At 44.6% G+C, this 20,000-nt stretch overlaps 1 protein-coding gene across 1 annotated transcript in view; it reads left to right on the top strand.

The window, feature by feature from the left end:
* The window catches only part of nf1b (neurofibromin 1b), a 193,838-nt gene that overhangs the window by 52,721 nt on the left and 121,117 nt on the right, over nucleotides 1–20,000 (top strand). The window contains exons 21-30 of the mRNA XM_063202868.1: nucleotides 1,119–1,478; nucleotides 8,264–8,403; nucleotides 8,941–9,063; nucleotides 9,205–9,288; nucleotides 11,000–11,116; nucleotides 12,153–12,334; nucleotides 12,673–12,719; nucleotides 13,077–13,241; nucleotides 13,833–13,994; nucleotides 18,502–18,605. Of these exons, the coding sequence (XP_063058938.1) occupies nucleotides 1,119–1,478; nucleotides 8,264–8,403; nucleotides 8,941–9,063; nucleotides 9,205–9,288; nucleotides 11,000–11,116; nucleotides 12,153–12,334; nucleotides 12,673–12,719; nucleotides 13,077–13,241; nucleotides 13,833–13,994; nucleotides 18,502–18,605 (1,484 nt within the window). The remainder of the gene's footprint in view (nucleotides 1–1,118; nucleotides 1,479–8,263; nucleotides 8,404–8,940; nucleotides 9,064–9,204; nucleotides 9,289–10,999; nucleotides 11,117–12,152; nucleotides 12,335–12,672; nucleotides 12,720–13,076; nucleotides 13,242–13,832; nucleotides 13,995–18,501; nucleotides 18,606–20,000) is intronic.

Here is a 20,000-nt window from a genome sequence, read left to right as displayed (position 1 = left end):
ACTGCCTTGCCCTGTCCCGTGTGCCCAGACGGCCTTTTTCCAGAAGTGAATAAAATATATCTGGGGGCAGCTGTGGCCTAATGGTTAGGGAGTTGCTCTTTCAATCTGGGGGTTGCAGGTTCGAATCCCACCTGACCTCTCCCTACACCTGGCTGAAGTGCCCTTGAGCAAGGCACCTAACCCCACATTGCTCCAGGGACTGTAACCAACACCCTGAGAAATAGTAAATGTAAGTCGCTCTGGATAAAAAAAGAGTCAGCTAAATGTAATGTGATGATGATGATATCTAGAGTGGTAGATGGTAGATACAGTTTTTAAATTCCCAATAAACCCCACCACACCCAGCAAAATGAGTGCCAAATGATAAACAGGAAGTGACCTCTTACCTACTTCCTGTCCTGCCCTGCCCTGCCCTGCTTTTGTCCCATCTTCTTCCAGGAGTGGATAAAAAATATTTAGAGTGGTAGTAGTAGTAGTAGAACTTTATTGTCCCCATGTGGCAATTGTGTTTGCAGTACAAACGCTGGCACCAAACATGAGACACAGACAGGCATAACAGAGAGCAACAGACAAACAAAACACAAACAAAAACAAACAAGAAACACAGAACTGCACAAAGAGCACACACTATACACCAAAACTGATCACTCTGATGGTAGATGGTAGCTACAGTTTTTTTAATTTCCAATAACCCCACCACACCCAGCAAAACGAGTGCCAAATGATTAGTGACCAGATGAAGTGACCCCTTGCCCTCTTCCTGTCCCATCCTGTCTTGTGTGACGTGTCCCGCCCAGACGGCCTTCTTCCAGAAGTGGATACAAAATATATCTAGACACAGTTTTTAAATTCCAATAAACCCCACCACATCCAGCAAGACCAGTGTGAAATGATTAATGACCATGTTGGTTTATTTTATTTTATTTTATTTTATGTATGTATATATATGTCTCAGTTTGCGCCTCGGGATTGGGGTTATTGTGTGTCTGTTAAAATAACAAAACTTTAATAAAGAAAAAAAGAAAAAAAAAGATGAGTGACCAGATAAAGTGACCTCTTGCCTTCTTCCTGTCCCGTCCTGTCTCATGTCTCATGTCCCATGTCCCTGCGTGCCTCAGACGGCCTTCTTCCAGGAGTGGATCAACATGACGGGCTTCCTGTGTGCCCTGGGCGGCGTGTGTCTGCAGCAGAGGACCACGCCGTTGCTAGGCACCTACAGCCCGCCCATGGGCTCGCTGGGCTCGGAGCGCAAGGGCTCCATCATGTCCATGGGCTCCTGCGACGGCGCCTCGGAGACCCCGCTCAGCAAGTTCCTGGACCGGCTGCTGTCGCTGATGGTGTGCAACCACGAGAAGGGGCTGCAGATCCGCACCAACGTCAAGGACCTGGTGGGCCTGGAGCTCAGCCCGGCGCTCTACCCCATGCTCTTCAACAAGCTCAAGAACAGCATCAGCCGATTCTTCGACACGCAGGGCCGCGTGAGTACACGGCAACATGACATCACTTACTGTAACATTACGTCATTACACCACACCACACATACATCACCTTCCATCACCACACAGTAGCCTCTCAGCACAGCATCAGCAGATTCGATACGCAGGGCCGCGTGAGTACACGGCAACGCGTTAGATCACATGACATGACATTACTTGTTATTGCTTTTATATTGCATTACACTACACCAGTGGTCTCCAATTAACTTTTCCCAAGGGCCAAATAATGTAGAGCAAGCGAGGCCGCGGGCCAGACCACCCCCCCCCCCCAAAAAAAAAAAAAAAATAAATAATAATAATAATAATAATAATAAAAATAAAAATAAATAATAGAAACACTGTTGAAATATTAAAATATTAGTATTAGCTGTTGCAATATAGTGCCAGGGAGGAATGTAAATAAAGACCAACTGTGGACAGGAGAGAGAGAGAGAGAGAGAGAGAGAGAGAGAGAGAGAGAGACAGAAGAGAGAGAGAGAGAGAGAGAGAGAGAGAGGAGAGAGAGAGAGAGAGAGAGAGAGAGAGAGAGAGAGAGAGAGAGAGAGAGAGAGAGAGAGAGAGAGAGAGAGAGAAGAGAGAGAGAGAGAGAGAGAGAGAGAGAGAGAGAGAGAGTGTGTGTGAGAGAGAGAGAGAGAACGTTCAACTGCTGAATGCATGTTCAACTGCTGAACGTGCTCTCCAGCAGAGCCACTTCAGTCACGGAGGGAGGGAGGGGGAGAGAGATTTAGGCTACATGACAAGACCTAAAACAAATCGGTCGAGGAACAAAAGACATTTCCATAGCGATTAAATCTCATTGAACTCGTGCGCTGCATCTCACCTCTGCCTGAACAGAAAAGACGCATGCCACAGGTGGCACCGAGGCAGATGAAATAGTTAGTTTCCAGGAATGCTCGTCTATATATTTCTTTATTGCGGTCGTTTTCGAAAATCATATTAGTTTTCCTCCAACGCATTCCCGATGTATCATGCATTATCTGCTCAACTGATCTCGCATAACGCGCCCCTACCAAACAACGGGGGAAAATATCCTCCACATTTAGAATAGGCTACTACAGTACGCCAGCTAAAATGCAAAGAGGGTGATATCACAAATACACAAAAATAGTGCAGGGGAGGAGAATCGTCCACATTTAACAGAGGACAGTGTGCTCTAACTGCATAACTGAGCGCTCTCTTCTGGTTGAACAGAGGGAAACACGCTCACCGTCGGGGCTGTCGGGGAGATGAGGTGGGCCATCAGGAATATTAAACCCTATTCTGCCTAACTACTAGCCTACGTATGTTTCCTGGACATTTCTGAAATTCGGGTTAGGGGTAGGGTGGAGCAAGGTAGCCTACTGTTCTCAGATGCTCCCGTGGCGCCTTCAGATAGGCTAAATTAGGAATGCGATACAGTTATACACGTGCGATACAGAAATACAGATACGGTCAGCCAGACCTTCAATATTACGAGTGCAAGACAAAGCAAAACTGATATAACAAAGACATACAATGAAAGCAAAGGAGAATCGTTTACATCTGCAAACAGAAGAGAGTTGAGAAAACTCTGACGACTTGGCTTAAATAACTGTGCGCTTCGCGCCTCATGACTCCAGGTTTAATAGAAAGGGCGCGGCTCACCGCGGCGCGCAGGCTGCACCCAGCAACGTTGACCTTCAGGAATACTCAGCTAATCTTCTACCTGGCTCTATATTTCCAAGACATTTTAAAGGAACTGGTTTCGTTTTGTCCTCCCTTCTTTTGGTAACGACTGTTCTCTGGAGCTTGAATTGCGTTAACGTCACTACATGTAGGCTACTACCTTCTCTTAGCGTCCAAAAAGGGCCTAATCGTTACGCGCTGGATAGAAGCACCAAAATCGGTGTAGACCTTCCTTAGTGTGTTCTCCATCATTTCAGAAGGGGTGCCCCAAATTTCAATGTCATTAAGGTCATTTTTATGGGGTAAATCCAAGATGGCTGCCCAAAACCAGCCAATAGTAGTAAAATGCTGTACTGCCTGGACATAATGGTGTTATGGGCCAATCCACCTATTTGTGTGTGATGTATACAAACTGAACTTTGAAAATATGTGCAAAACTTACCATAAAAACAATGTTATATATGTCTTATTTAGATTCAAAAACAGGAAAATCATAAAAACCATGGTCAGAATGAGATCACTCTACAATTGAGAGCTCATTTCTGGGCATTTAGCTATTGAACCAACATTCATTAAGAGTTTTAAAAACTTGCAGTGGGTCATATCTATAACATCCAAAAAGAAAATTGTGTTTAGAAAATTTAGGGGAGAAGAGATAAACCCTTGAACTGGGCCACACATATCTGTCCCAATGTTAGCATGCTAGCATTAGCAGGTTCAGACACTCAGTCTGCTCTTCAGATAAAGATGGCAAACAATAATTTTAATCCCACTTACACATGCGCGCACACACACAAACTGCTACTACTTCCTTAGGACCCCCTCAATGATTTAACCCTAGGAGTCCAACTGAAATATATTCATATCAATCAAGTCAATAATACATGTACATATCAAGTGTCAGTGACAGCTGTCAAATGACAAATGTATGCTGATTAATGTTCAGATATGTATATCGCAGTCCTAAGTGTACAATGGAGTGATAAGGGCATTTATGCTTAGGAAATTATGAATAATCAATATGCAATACACCATCCATACAGTATATTGACAGATACTTTGTTTTAAAAGAGCAAAATGGTAACATGTCTGTTTTTCCATCTACTTTTGGCTTTAATCTAGATGACATGTTGGCTACCTAACCACTTAATTTATTGTTTGCTCGTTATTTTTTATTTGTGGGTGTGGTCCTTTGTTTAAAACATATCTGCCTGCCTTCCCTCTCTCACATAGGCTACTAAAATAGTCTTTCAAAAACGTAAAACAACAGCATGTGGAAATCCTATTGGCTTTGGAGGGCTAACGTCTATAAGACTATACTGTACTCTACTGTATTGCACTGTACTGTACTGTACTGTACTCTACTATACTGTACTGTACTGTACTGTAATGTGATATACCGTACTGTACTCTACTGCACCGTGCAGTATGCTACTGTACTGTACTGTACTGTACTGTACTAGACTGCACCGTACTGTATGCTACTGTACTGTACTTAACTAGACTCCACCGTACTTTATGCTACTGTACTGTACTTTACTTTACTGTACTGCACCGTACTGTATGCTACTGTACTGTACTGTACTGTACTGTATGCTACTGTACTGTACTGCACTGTACTGTATGCTACTGTACTGTACTGTACTATACTCTACTGTACTTTATTATACTGCACCATTCCGTATGCTACTGTACTGTACTGCACTCCACTGCACTGCACTGTACTGTACAGTACAACTATAGAACTGAAACATGTAGAGCGGTGGTGCTCAAACTGTGGTACGCGTACCACTGGTGGTACTTGAGACATCTCTGGTGGTACTTGGAATGCCATTATGAACCTCTCCTGTACTGACTGGCAAAAGTGAATATGGAAGGCCTTTACTGCGATATTCTAATGTTGGTTGTCAAGGTGGTACTCGGAGAGCTCAATATTTTCTCAGGGGGTACTTCACACAAAAGGTTTGAGAACCACTGATGTAGAGCATTCTGAGGACATGTACAATATTATGCAAAAAGGTGTAGTGGGAATGAGTTATGTTACTGTTACCACTCAAAATCTTGAAGGTTAAAAAAAAGTCTTGTGGCATTTTGTTTGGGGGGGGCAGGGGGGGGGGGTGGGGGGTGGGGGTATGATCGACTATTCTTCCGCCCAGACTATTTATGTGCCTTGCATATCAAGAAAATGAGTCCAGGTAATGATTTACTTTCATAGTATATACCATATGAGAAGTGTTGTTCTATATAGATATTTCTCCTATGGGTAAGGGTGGCAAAAGACCTACAGTACATGATTTTGACATGGTTTTGATAGCAGTTTAAGTACTCAATGATTACTGAGCTAACTAATACAACTTTTGACACAAGTACTAGGTGAGGACTTGTCTGCAAATAAACATTTTTTTTTTATCTCTGTCTTCTTACTCAACATACACTAAGAAATCATTCCCATTTAATTTGAACTGAAGCCATACTGTGGCCTACATGTAGGCCTATATTGAGTAATCTGTAATGCCATTCTAAAGATGACTGAAATGCTCTCACAATATGCACTTGTAAAAATATAGAATTAGGTGATCTTATGGGGTTCTTCATACATATGGAAAGGTCCTGTCCTTTACCCTCTCTCATACAAATAAAATACGTATATCTGTTATGGAAATTAGAGGATGGAGAACCTGCTACCTAGGGCATCTTGCACTGACACTATCCCATTCAAATCGAGCATTAGCAGCAGTCTATTCTCACCATAGTTTTAGTGTTGGCAATGCTCATTTCAATTCAGACCAAGAATCTTCTCAAATCGTTCACAATGTTACATGCTGTCAAGCACGTAAACACAGACTCACCCATACTTTCACACTATGTACATTTTGTAGTTTTATCAATCTGGTCTAGCAGGCTACCCTTGCTTCATCTCTTCTGAGGACTATATTAACATTGTCAGCTAAGTATAATGTCATGTAATAACAATGTAATGTGTTACCAACATGACATATTGTATATGACATGGTAGACATTTTTTTTTCAAGGGGCACACCTTCTAGGATGTCTTCTAATCAGTCAAGGAACACGTGTACCGAATTATATGCTTCTATCCAGCGCGTAACGATTTCTCGGCTTAGAGCCCCTACTACTTGCATAAATGATACTTCCAAAATACGGGATAATTGTCATCCAAACTTCACATAAATGTGAGTAAACAAAAGACAAAATGTATCTGGCCTGCTAAATACATAAAAATAGGGAAGGAGAGAATTGTCCTCATTTTCAACCAGAATGCTTCGATACCGCACAATTGCGAATGGTCTGATGACCGAGGTAAACGCAATGATAAATAACGGCTTGTCTAGATGTCTAGGAGACAACAGATTGCACTTCACCATTTTCCCTCATTGTCAATGTCTGTCATGAGACTGTTATTATAAGATTTAACTGTTTGTGAATGCTTAGGAGAGATGACTGACGTTTTTGTGATCGAAAATCGCGCATGGCCACAAATAGGCGCATTTATGGTTTCATTTTTAAGGACCTCATGGCGGGCCAGAAATTTGCTGCCCGCGGGCCGCAGTTGGCCCGCGGGCCGTTGTTTGGAGACCAGTGCCTTACACTGTATATTCTCATGAACAGTATCAGCAGATTCTTCGACACGCAGGGCCGCGTGAGTACACGGCAACGCGTTAGATTACATGACATCACTCTACTGTAACGTTATGTCATACTACATCACCTAATATCACCACACATACTGCAATATCTGTCGAGTGCTGGCTGGTCCCCATTGAGATTGAGAGGAGAGGAGAGGAGAGGAGAGCAGAGGAGAGGAGAGGGGAGGAGAGGAGAGGAGAGGAAGGGACAGACCCCACACACACACAACTAACCTACTCATACATGAATTTACAATTCTCTCTCTGACACATTCATTCACAGCATACACACAGTCAATACACACTTACATTTGTGTAGTTTTTCAAACACTGACAGACTGATAGGAGGAGGAGAGGGGACGCGAGGAGACGAGAGGAGAGGAGAGGAGAGGAGGAGAGGAGAGGAGAGGAGAGGAGAGGAGAGAAGCAGAATGTGATGAGATGTGATGAGATGGGAGGAGAGGAGAGGAGAGGAGAGGAGAGGAGAGGAGAGGAGAGGACATGACATGAGATGGGAGGCGAGGAGAGGAGAGCAGAGGAGAGCAGAGGAGAGCAGAGGAGAGCAGAGGAGAGGAGAGGAGAGGAGAGGGGAGGAGAGGGGAGGAAGGAAGCGGGGTGGATGTTGACACGCGCGTTGCTGAGTCAGCACAGCACAGGGTCTATTAATACCTCAATACATCAACACAAACAGGAAGCCCAACCACTCAGGGCGACGCCACCTCACCAGACCTCAAATGAGCACCAGACATCTGTGAACTGATGTGGCAGAACAGATACTCTAATTAATAATCATGTTATGACCACGTTATTAAGTTTAACAGAATAATTCTGATAAATATATGGAGTTATCGTAAATAATACCATTACTATTAAATATTAGAGATGCACCGGATCCTGATTTTTAGGATCCTGCCGGATACCGGATCCACTGCTTAAGATCCTGCCGGATCCGGAACCCGATACCGGATCCTACGAAAGGGTTGAAACACATCCTACTCGCACACGTGGGCCCTTCTTATTAGGTTGGCTCAAACTATTTTTTTAGACTCATTAGCTTACTGCCACACTGCCTGCACTGGCCGCTTCTAAAGGGCTTTCACTCCATACAGCAATTGGGGTTGTGAAAGACTGATTGAAAAGCATAGGCTAGAGATGCACCAGATCCTGATTTTTAGGTAACTGCCAGATACCGGATCCACCGCTTAAGATCCTGCCTGATCCGGATCCTGTGAAAAACCCTATTATCCTGCCGGATTCAGAACCGGATCTTGGATCCGGTGCATCTCAATTAAATATAGAATGTTAAATATAAAAAATATATGAAATTATCATTACTAAGTCAAATCAGTTTGGAAATCAGTTTGAATACACTTACATTTCTTTTGTACTGTACACAGTGCATATGATTACTTGCCACTGTGTGTCCAGTTATTGATAGGTGTGTTCTGTTTGTTTGTTTTTTGTTTGTTTGTTCAGGTTCCAATAAATGACACAAACACACAGTTTGTGGAGCAGACCATCGCTATCATGAAGAACCTGCTGGACAATCACACTGAGGGCAGCTCAGAACACCTGGGCCAGGCCAGCATAGAGACCATGATGCTGAACCTCGTCAGGTAGGAAACCCCTAGAATACCATAGAAACCACCCCTAGAATACCATAGAAACCACCCTTAGAATACCATAGAAACCACCCTTAGAATACCATAGAAACCACCCTTAGAATACCATAGAAACCATCCAAGTCAGGTAGGAAACCACCCCTAGAATACCATAGAAACCGCCCTTAGAATACCATAGAAACCATCCTAGTCAGGGAAGAAACCACCCTTAGAATACCATAGAAACCATCTTAGTCAGGTAGGAAACCACCCCTAGAATACCATAGAAACCACCCCTAGAATACCATAGAAACCACCCTTAGAATACCATAGAAACCATGATGCTGGCCCTAGTTAGGTAAGAAGCCACCCTTAGAATACCATAGAAACCACCCTTAGAATACCATAGAAACCATGATGCTGAACCCTAGAATACCATAGAAACCATGATGCTGAACCTAGTTTGGTAAGAAATCACCCTTGCTTTGGGTGTTTGTTTGATTGGCAGGTACATGCGCATCCTTGGCAACATGGTGTGTGCTTGATTGGCAGGTATGTGCGTATCCTTGGCAACATGGTGCATGCCATCCAGATCAAGACCAGGCTGTGTCAGCTGGTGGAGGTGATGATGGAGCGCAGAGACGACCTGTCCTTCTGCCAGGAGATGAAGTTCAGGTGAACACACACACACACACACACACACACACACACACACACGCACGCAGGCGTAGGACGAAATGTGCAGTGATTTCCGTTGAGTGTCTGTGTGTGTGTGATGTGATGTGACCTAGTGCTTCTTCCTCTTGCCCTGTTCAGGAATAAGATGGTGGAGTACCTAACAGACTGGGTGATGGGTACGTCCAACCAGGCCGCAGACGACGACGTCAAGTGTCTCATGAGGTACAGTACAGTACATTATGATTACAATACGCTTAGCTAACGCTTTTCACACAAAGCTACTTATAGTTATTACATTACATTACTTTCGGGATGCACGATGTGAAAAATTTCGGCCAATACCGATATCCGATATTGATATTGCGATTTTGGCCGATAACCGATATTAACCAATACCAATGGTTTTTTTTGTTTTTTTTTAAGAGATAATATTTAATAAAGACTGACAATGATGCAAACAAACTGAATTTTTGAATATCCTCTTATTTGCAAAAACACTTTTTAACTTTCAGTGATAAAATTAGATTAAAAAATAGAGACAAACTAGGAGACAAACAATGAAAGTCACTGTCAAGTCCAATCTTTTAGAACCGTAACATAGAAAAAAAACATCGGACTTAACATCGGCCCAGTTTTACCCATCGGACCGATGAAAAATGTCAAATATCGGCCGATACGATACATCTGGCCGATACATCGTGCATCACTACATTACACTTAGGCTTAGCTGACACTTTTATCCAAAGCGACTTACAGTTATTTTTAAGCACATAGTATTGGTTACAGTCCCTGAAGAAGTGTGGGGTTAGGTGCCTAGCTCAAGGGCACTTCAGCCATGGAGTGAAGTAGGGAATGGAAGGGTGGGATTCGAACCGGCAACCCTCTGATCTAAAGCCCACGTTCTTGCTACTGTTGAAACTGCTGTTATTAATTAACATTCAGAATTTAAAGGTGCACTGTTTAAATGTTTAATATTTGTATATATAGTTCATTTCCAGAATACATGAGGCCCATTCAGAACTTTTACCCTTTTCACGAATATTGACTTTGAGCCTCAAATTCCAAGTATTCATTATGACTGGGAAAATGGCACTTTTCATACATGCCCCAGAAATAGATAGATAGATACATGTAGATAGATCTACTCTACTCTACTCTACTCTACTCTACTCTTCTCTACTCTACTCTTCTCTACTCTACTCTACTCTACTCTACTCTACTCTACTCTACTCTACTCTACTCTACTCTACTCTACTCTACTCCTCTACTCTACTCTACTCTACTCTACTCTGCTCTCCTCTCCTCTACTCTACTCTACTGTACTCTACTGTACTCTACTGTACTCTACTACTCTACTCTACTCTGCTCTACTCTACTCTACTCTACTCTACTCTACTTTACTCTACTCTACTCTACTCTACTCTACTCTACTGTACTCTCCTCTCCTCTCCTCTACTGTACTCTACTACTCTACTCTACTCTACTCTACTCTGCTCTGCTCTGCTCTGCTGTGCTCTACTCTACTCTACTCTACTACTCTATTCTACTACTCTACTACTCTACTCTTCTCTACTCTGCTCTGCTCTACTCTACTCTTCTACTCTACTCTACTCTACTCTACTCTACTCTACTCTACTCATCCCCCAGGGACCTGGACCAGGCCAGTATTGAGGCGGTGGTGGTGGTGTACAATAATGTGTATTATAATTAAAGTACTCTACTACACTACTACTCTACTCTACTCTTCTCTACTCTACTCTACTCTACTCTACTCTACTCTACTGTAATCTACTCTCCTCTCCTCTCCTCTCCTCTCCTCTCCTCTCCTCTCCTCTCCTCTCCTCTCCTCTTCCTTGCTCTCCTCTCCTCTCCTCTCCTCTACTCTACTCTACTCTACTCTACTCTACTCTACTCTACTCTACTTATCCCCCAGGGACCTGGACCAGGCCAGTATGGAGGCGGTAGTGTCCCTGCTGGCAGGCCTCCCCCTGCAGCCTGAGGAGGGCGACGGGGTGGAGCTCATGGAGGCCAAGTCACAACTCTTTCTCAAGTAAGCAATGCTGCTGTTGTATCTCTTCATTTCATTTCATTTCATTTATTTATTTGATTAGGACATTGCACATTAATCAGCTAAAAAAAGACCCGGTCCCGAGTTAGCATAGTTGCTAAATTTCGTCTGTTGTCCTAAGGCAGGTAGGCCTATGCATAATAAAACAAATAACAGTAAAACAAACAATACAGCATGACAGAAGACATGTCTGTGTATACGTATGCATGTGTGATCTAATGCCTGTCAATAGAAATCACCGTCTGTGTGTTTTTGCACGTGTGAACAGTCAATACAGTATGTCAATAGAAATCCATTAGTCCTGAACCCACCAGGGAAACGGCTGACACAGGCGTAGCCTGACTGTTTGATGTATCGCTCGATCCATAAGGGCCTTTCTCCTGTTCCTATTGGTTCTGCTGCTGACCGAATACAACAACTGGGGCCTATACTAAGAAGCTGGTTCAGGAGTAAGCCAGGTATAACATCTTATAGAAGAGAGGACTTCAGGCTTTTTTTTTTTTGGAAATGAGGACTCCAGGCTCTTCTATTAGATGATTTGCCTCTTAACTTAACCAGGTTTACTAGGTGAACTAGCTCCTTAGTATAGGCCCAGCCCGGATATTCCTGTTGTATCACAGGACCCATAATTGTCTTTACTGTCTGGCTGGGGTGTTACTGAAGTATAACTGCATCCTTCCTTCTTAGATAATCCTAAAACCAGAAACAAGAAAAAGAATCCATACAATTAAATAGAGACATTAGCTGTGGTTGCACCACCATGACATGTGCTACCACTAAAGCGTCATTGACCCGGATCCCAAATGTGATGTGTTGTGTTTGCTGATTTAAATGATAAATGTCCGCAACACTGTTAGTGCTCCCAGTTATTTAATGTCACAAATAGTGCCGTTAAACAACTGGGAGTATTAACAGTGTCGCAGACATTTATCATTTACTTCAGTTATTTTATCTTGTCCTGCTCCTGTGCCACTGATGTGCGCGCATTCTCTGCCTCCTTGTGTTTGCTGGTTGCCAGGTACTTCACGCTCTTCATGAACCTGCTGAACGACTGCAGTGAGGTGGAGGATGACGGGCAGCAGGTGGCGGGTCGAAAGAGGGGCATGTCACGCCGCCTGGCATCCCTACGCCACTGCACCATCCTCGCCATGTCCAACCTGCTCAACGCCAACGTGGACAGCGGACTCATGCACTCCATAGGTGGGCACACTTGACGTTGTACCAGTTATAGCAAAACGCTCCAAAAGTGGGTAGGCTAAATGTTCTACTGAAATAGTGTTTCTTAACGGGGGCTGTACAGCACAGTTGCCATGGAGGGTCAATAGTTTATTTTATTTTTTAATACTAAGGGGAGCGTTGGAAGGCTTATGATGTGGTATGGCATAGTAACGTAGTACAAAGTACTATCGTAGTTAACTCTTCTATGGCTATTTCTGCCTTCCACTGGTGGAATGGCGTGCATTATGGGGCTACAATGCTGTAGTGCCCTTTTGTTATTGCTATTTCGCTCATTGTCTCCCTTGATGTTTTCTTTGCAGGTCTGGGCTACCATAAGGATCTGCAGACCCGAGCCACCTTCATGGAGGTGCTGACGCAGATCTCGTTTCATCATTTTATTTGAGTTAAAATCAAAATGATTCATCAGTTTGTCAATAATCAATACTTAAAATAACAGTCAAGTGGTAAATGCATCCCACATCCTGTCACTTTTCTTCATCCTTTGCATATTTCAGGCAATTGGTCAATAATCAATATTCAAGATTCCAGAGTTTATTGACACTGTCATTGAAGGCAAAAAAATTGTATGTGGAGCAACAACGCTGCATAGTTTCAAGTAGTAGTAGTAGCCTATGTACAGGTACATCGTCAAAGTAAATATCAGTAAAAGATCAATAAAACAACAACAGTTAAACGTTTCAAATGCATCCATTCTTCTTTCCAGGTGCTGACCAAGATCCTGCAGCAGGGTACGGAGTTCGACACGTTGGCGGAGACGGTGCTGGCCGACCGCTTCGAACGGCTGGTGGAGCTGGTGACCATGATGGGGGACCAGGGGGAGCTGCCCATCGCCATGGCGCTCGCTAACGTGGTGCCCTGCTCGCAGTGGGTGGGTAGCTAGTAGCAAAAATAGTCAATCAGAGCAAGATATCGCAACACACGCCCACTCAATGCAGAAGCGTGTGTTCAAGTTGGGTCTCCTAAGGGGGCGTCCCCTACTTCTTCTTCTCTTTTTGAGGTGTTTGCGCAAGACGTGCGCTACCGCCATCTACAGCGCTAAGGGGACTTCATTGATTCTCAACCTCAGGACTCCGAAGGTCTCCTAACCGAAGGGGCGTTCACCCGACATAAAGTGGATGCCGGAAAAGAACCAGAATGACGCCTCTTGTTAGATCCACTTTCTTTGGTGGTGCCCTGCTCACAGTGGGTGGATAGCTAGTAGCTCGCTAACGTGGTGCCCTGCTCACAGTGGGTGGATAGCAAGTCGTCAAACAGTGAATTATAAATAAACTTTGCCCAGTAGGGCAAAGGGGCAGGGGCTTTAGCACCACCTCGTCCCTATCTTTGCTCACCTAGGTCTGTGTGTGTGTGTGTGTGTGTGTGTGTGTGTGTGTGTGTGTGTGTGTGTGTGTGTGTGTGTGTGTGTGTGTGTGTGTGTGTGTGTGTGTGTGTGTGTGTGTGTGTGTGTGTGTGTGTTCAGGATGAGCTGGCGCGTGTGCTGGTGACGCTGTTCGACTCGCGGCACCTGCTGTACCAGCTGCTGTGGAACATGTTCTCCAAGGAGGTGGAGCTGGCCGACTCCATGCAGACGCTCTTCAGGGGCAACAGCCTGGCCAGCAAGATCATGACCTTCTGCTTCAAGGTCAGTCAAGGTCACACTCACATTCACCTACAGGTATTCAGTAAGTAAACATCCTGGCCAGCAAGATCATGACCTTCTGCTTCAAGGTCAGTCCAGGTCACACTGAGGTGCCGTTTATGAATACCCGGGTAGTTTGATAAATTAACATCAAGGTCATGCGCACAGCAAGTAAGACCATGACCAATATGTTACAAACGGTAACATAGATGGACTCGAAACAACGGAAAAGGGTACTCGAGGGTAATTTAATGATGTCGTCTAGGGGTACAATATTCAATATCAAAAACAAAAGAGGAGCCGCGCTCCTATATCAAAGCACAAAATTGTCAAAGCCGTAAAGGCACAGAATGAAAAAGGCTGTTTGTTGCAAAAGTCCAAAAATTAAAGTACAGGCCTAAAAGGCAGCGTCAAAAAGCAGGCAAATGCCAACGGCAAATGCAGGTCGGGCAGGCGAGAGGGAAGTAGCAAGCCGGAAGTGAGCGAGAGAGATGGATGGTCATCGCCTCTACTTATGCAGCACCGCCTCCATAAAAGAAAATAGGCAGAAAAGGCAATAAATGTATACACTACTCAACCCCCAACAGGCTGGAACTTCAGCATTTCTCCAGCCAACATTAACTGAAATGGCAAGGGCAGAGCAAAGATTACTGCATAGGAACAATTCCATACATAAAAAAACAACAAAATCAGTCATCTAATGACATTTCAAATGGAATTGAGTGGTTTTATATAACGTTTAAATCAAGCTGACAACTATGTCAATCAAAGGATCTGGCAATACCAAGCAAAAAGAAATGGCATGCAACGGCTACCATGGCAGCCTTTTAAATAGGTAACGGTCAGACATGGCAGCGCACAAAATTGAACATATAAATGAGGACAGGAGCCGGTAACCACGTTTGAGATTTGTCGGGTCCTCAACTCGCGGTACCGACTCAGAATTTTCAGGACGATCGGGAGGCTTAGGTTTCCTCGACGGCACGTCAGTAACAGGCTGCTTAACAGCATCTAACTCCTCGTTGGAGTGGCGGAACTTGGAGGTTGCCAGACGCGGGTGGCGCTTTCGTCTGCAAAACTGCTGTGTCGGTGACAGCAGGGGAACAGGGCGGACGCGCATCATGTCTGGCCAACTTGTGAAGGAAGGTTTGTGCTGCGGCGTTGGGTGCAGTCTAGAACTAAACGTTTTGCAAACTCCAGCCCTTGCCATGACTGTGGTGGCTACTTGGGCATCTGGCAACATCTGAGACTTAACAGTCTTTACTTGCACACGGGTGGGATCCATGTTTAGGCACGCACACGCACGGCTAACGGGGGCAAACAGCACAGGAGGCTCTGCCACAACCTCTTGTGGTGTCCCTGAACGAAGCACGTTAGCGAGACCTATGTCATTGCCCAAGATCAGTGTTACGCCTGGTATGGGCAAGGACGCACAGATGGCAACAACCACCTCACCACTGGCAAAAGCGGAACGCAACGAAATGCGGTGTAACGGCATCACAGAGACCCCCTTGCCAACACCACGCACGCGAACGCAACTGCCTGTTGCAGTGTGTGATGACAAGGGTACGACTCCTTGGACGAGAATGGATTGGTTTGCACCAGTGTCACGCAGGATGCGCACTGGTGCAGAACCAGCACCTGGCACAGACACGGTCCCAGTTTGCAGGAAGGGATCGTACAACCCTTCATTGTTATTCAGTAAAGGTGAAATTGAGTGAGCCAAAGCGACTTGTTTAGCTGCATCACGAGCCTGTTTCTTTTTCAGTTTGAAACACTCTGTAATCACGTGACCAGACTTTAGGCAGTATGAGCAACCCGGTTGATCAGGATCAAGCGCTGGCTTGGTGCCATTGCTCTTCTGATCAACAGGTGATGCTGGGGTTGGAGAACGAGACCTACGGAGGCTGTCTTCATGGATTAACTGGTATTCATCAGCTAAGACTGCAGCATCAGACATGGTCTTAGGTTTTTGCTCGCTGACATGTGTCGCAATTTGAGGAGGCAAACAACTAATGAATTCCTCCAGAAGAATTAACTCGCGTAGTTTTGCTCGGTCATCTGCTTTAATTACAGCACACCAACGATCGAATGAAGTTTCCTTCTTACGGCCAAACTCAACATATGTCTGATCCGCTTTTTGTCTGAGCTTACGGAATGTCTGGCGATACGCCTCGGGGGTTAACTGGTAACCGCGCAGGATGGCATCTTTTACATCGGCGTAGATGACACTATTCTCAACTGGGAGAGACGAGTAGATTTCCTGGGCTTTCCCAGTCAAAACACACTGGAGGAGAGAGGCCCACTGATCTTCTGGCCACGCAAAGTTAGTTGCAACCCTCTCAAAGTGCGGAAAATACCGCTCAACGTCAGTCTCAGAGAAGGGGGGCACCAATTTGATATTCTTCGCCACGTCAAAGACAGTTTTGTTCTTACATTTTTCCGCTTCTATTTTTAGGCGGTCACGATCCAACTCTAGTCGCTGTTTTGCAAGTTCTGTTTCTAACTCTAAACGTCGCTGCTCGAGGTCTAACTCTCGCAGACGGATAGTCTCAGAGGGACTATGCGGAGCGGATGGAGAAGTTGGCAACGTGCCTTTGGATGGCGTACGAGGTGGCAATACCCCAGTTTCGGCGAAGACGTCGAAGAGTTTCCGTTTAATACTATCTTTGGTCTTCTGCTCCTCAGTGTCTAACGCGATGTTGTACTGTTTGGCCAATTCCAACAATTCGGGTTTGCTAAATCGATGCAGTTTAGTGCGTGACGGGGATTCAACAAAACCTTTGATGGCGGCCATGATTAATGGACAGCTGATCAATGACGGGATAGCTGTAACACGAGTGTGCGTAGGCTATAAGAAAACCGGCAAAGAACAGGCACACAGTAAAGAAACGAATGTTCCTCACGAGTAGCAGCGGATCAAGGCCAATAGGCTTGTTGAAACGGAGCTACGGAAGAGGCTACACTAAGTGGCAGCAAGTGGTCGACTAGAGGCGGGCACACATGTGCATACAGGACCACATAAAACAAACAGACAGACAGACAGACTTCTCAAAAAAGACAGGATTCACTAAAATTGAAACAAGAGTGAATCAAAAATTGATTGGCGCACTGCGTTGGAGGACAAGTGGCGGGCGAGGAAACAGGCAGGGGTTGCACCTACACTGACTAGGCTGAAAAACTGAAAACAAAAGCCTGACTGACTCCGGATCTTCAGTGGCCTACCCAGCTCGAGGCTACAGGGAGCCCCCTCCTGGGTTATCCACAAAAACGAAGTAAAAGAAAAGACAATCCCAAGCCCAAAAAAAAACGGCTACTCACCACAAAAAACAGCAGCACAGCCAATAGAAAAAAATAATGAAATCCGTTAGAGAAACCGCAAAAATGCGAGAGGGAAGGGAGACAATATCCCGGACGAGCCCCCAATATGTTACAAAGCAAGTAACATAAGGGGACATACACAAAACGAAAGCTCAAAAGGGTTTTAATGGCGAAAGTCTAGGGGTTGTACAAATAATGCGACGGAGCATCAAAGCTCGAAATCCAAATGAAAAGACAAAAAGGTCTCAAAGTCACAGCCTAACAGGACGGCAAGCGCGTCGGCCAAAAACGGGTCAGGAATGAAGTTTTCTCCAGCCGGCTCGAGGCAGTCCTTTTGAAGGGCTGCCGCAGGTGTACCCAATCAGTGACACAGGTGTGGCCCATCCGGTTGATGGGGACGACCACCAATCAAGTCTCCCTGCTATTTACAACAGAGAAACATTAGCGGGAGCTAAAAGAAACATTGTGGTGAAGACACAGATGTAACACTTCTGTTTCAAGGTCAGTCAAGGTGACACACTTACTCACCTATTCAGTAAGTAAACAGCCTGGGATGCGTTTCTCGAAAGCGTGGTTGCTAGACAGTTAGCAGCTTGGGACGTTGTCAATGGGAAATTTCATTGCTAACAACAAAGTAGTAAACCTAATTAGCAACTATGATTTTGAGAAATGCACCCATGGCCAGCAACATCATGACCTGCTTCAAGGTCAGTCAAGGTCACACTCACACATACCTATATTCAGTAAGCAAATAACCTGGCTAGAAAAGACCTTCTGCTACAAGGTCTCTCACTGTAGCATTCATAGTAATTGATATGCTGTACATTCAAACAGCCTGGCTGGATAGATCATGATCTTCCTAATTAATGTTTTCCACCATTGTTTGAGTGTACCGCATTCCGCAACCTCAACATGGAAGTTTGCTTCTCAAGGTTTTGTCAATATTGGACCGTATGCAATACCCTGCGTACCTTGTGTCAGATGTCCCGTGTACAAAATTGACATGAAATACACATGGCAACGCATTCAGGCATGAGATACATCCTGCAGCAAGCATATCCCGGGCCTTAATGTGAGAAGTTTTGCGGTGAGCTCTGCTGGTGTATGGTGCCATTTTTTTTACACGTTTTGTCATATCCTTAATGTGAGATATTTTTGTTTTATTTAATTTATTTTGTGTGCTCTGCAGGTGTATGGCGCCACCTATCTGCAGAAGCTATTAGAGCCGCTGCTGAGGTCTGTCATCACAGCTCCTGAGTGGCAGATGATCTGCTTCGAGGTGGACCCCACCAGGTCAGTCCACTCACGTAGCTCTCTGGGGCCTATTCGTCAAGTCAAGTCAAGTCAAGTCAGCTTTTATTGTCACTTTCTTCATATGCACAAGTCATACAAGGAAATTAAATTACGTTTTCTCTCTATACCATGCCAAGACATACAGTAGACATACACAAGACTGACATTGTACAGACTGACACAAAATTCAAGACGGGACAGGTAACAGTGATGGACTGGTAACAATAAGTGATCAATAATAAATACAGTACAAATGTCCATTTTAATATTCAACATTGAATATGTAGACAGAAGATCAATATAGAATTTAGGCATTAAAATAAGACAATAATAACAGTAATAATAACAATAGTTATATAAAAGTAGTAGATTTGGAGTAGCAGCATTGTAAGCAGCATGTTGTGTTGTCTTATTGTTCAAGGACTGAGGTAGTGCAGGTAAGGTGCAGTCTCATGGTATAGTTGTGTGCGTGTGTGCGCGCGCTTGCGTGCGTGCGTGCGTGTGTTCTTCTGGGGTAGTGCAGGTCCAGTCCAGTAGAGCTGGTACAGAAGTGAACAAGGTTAAGAGGTAAAACATCTCATAGAAGAGGCTCTTGTATTAGATGCCTTACCTCTTAACTTAAACTGGTTTACTCCTGAACCAGCTTTGTAGTAATAGGCCCCTAAAAAGAAAGTTTGCCTATGCCCTTCAACTGCCCTTGTGTTTGTCTCTGTGTGTGTACGTCTGTTTGTGGGTCTGTGACATTGGTATTGTTTTAAATTCATGGACGTAAAGATCTGACGTAAGGAATCTGTCTGTGTATCGATTTTAATTTCACGACTTATGATTGCGGTCTCGCTTCAATTCCAATGTTGATGACATGTTATGCAGATAAGTCATTGGTGAGATTGAAATGAGCTATTTACATTTTACCGGCATATACCCCAGTCACCTCAGGGAGTGTGTGAGTGAGTGAGTGAGTGAGTGAGTGAGTGAGTGAGTGAGTGAGTGAGTGAGTGAGTGAGTGAGTGAGTGAGTGAGTGAGTGAGTGAGTGAGTGAGTGAGTGAGTGAGTGAGTGAGTGAGTGAGTGAGTGAGTGTGTGTGTGTGTGTGTGTGCATGTGCCTACGTGTGTGTGTGTGTGTGTGTGTGCATACTTTTGTGTGTGTGTGTGTGTGTGTGTGTGTGTGTGTGTGTGTGTGTGTGCGTATATGTGTGTGTGTGTGTGTGCGTATATGTGTGTGCGTGCATACTTTGTGTGTGTGTGTGTGCGTGTGTGTGTGTGTGTGTGTGTGCGTATGTGTGTGCGTGCATACGTGTGTGTGTGTGTGTGTGTGTGAATACGCACACACGTTACATTTTAGCTTATACGTGTGCGTGTGTGTCTGTGAGTCTGGAAGAGAACCAGAGAAGTCTT

Source organism: Engraulis encrasicolus, chromosome 7, assembly GCF_034702125.1.
Source record: "Engraulis encrasicolus isolate BLACKSEA-1 chromosome 7, IST_EnEncr_1.0, whole genome shotgun sequence".
NCBI lineage: Eukaryota > Metazoa > Chordata > Actinopteri > Clupeiformes > Engraulidae > Engraulis > Engraulis encrasicolus.
Note: the sequence above shows the minus strand (reverse complement) of the source record. Positions and strands in the feature narration are given on the sequence as shown.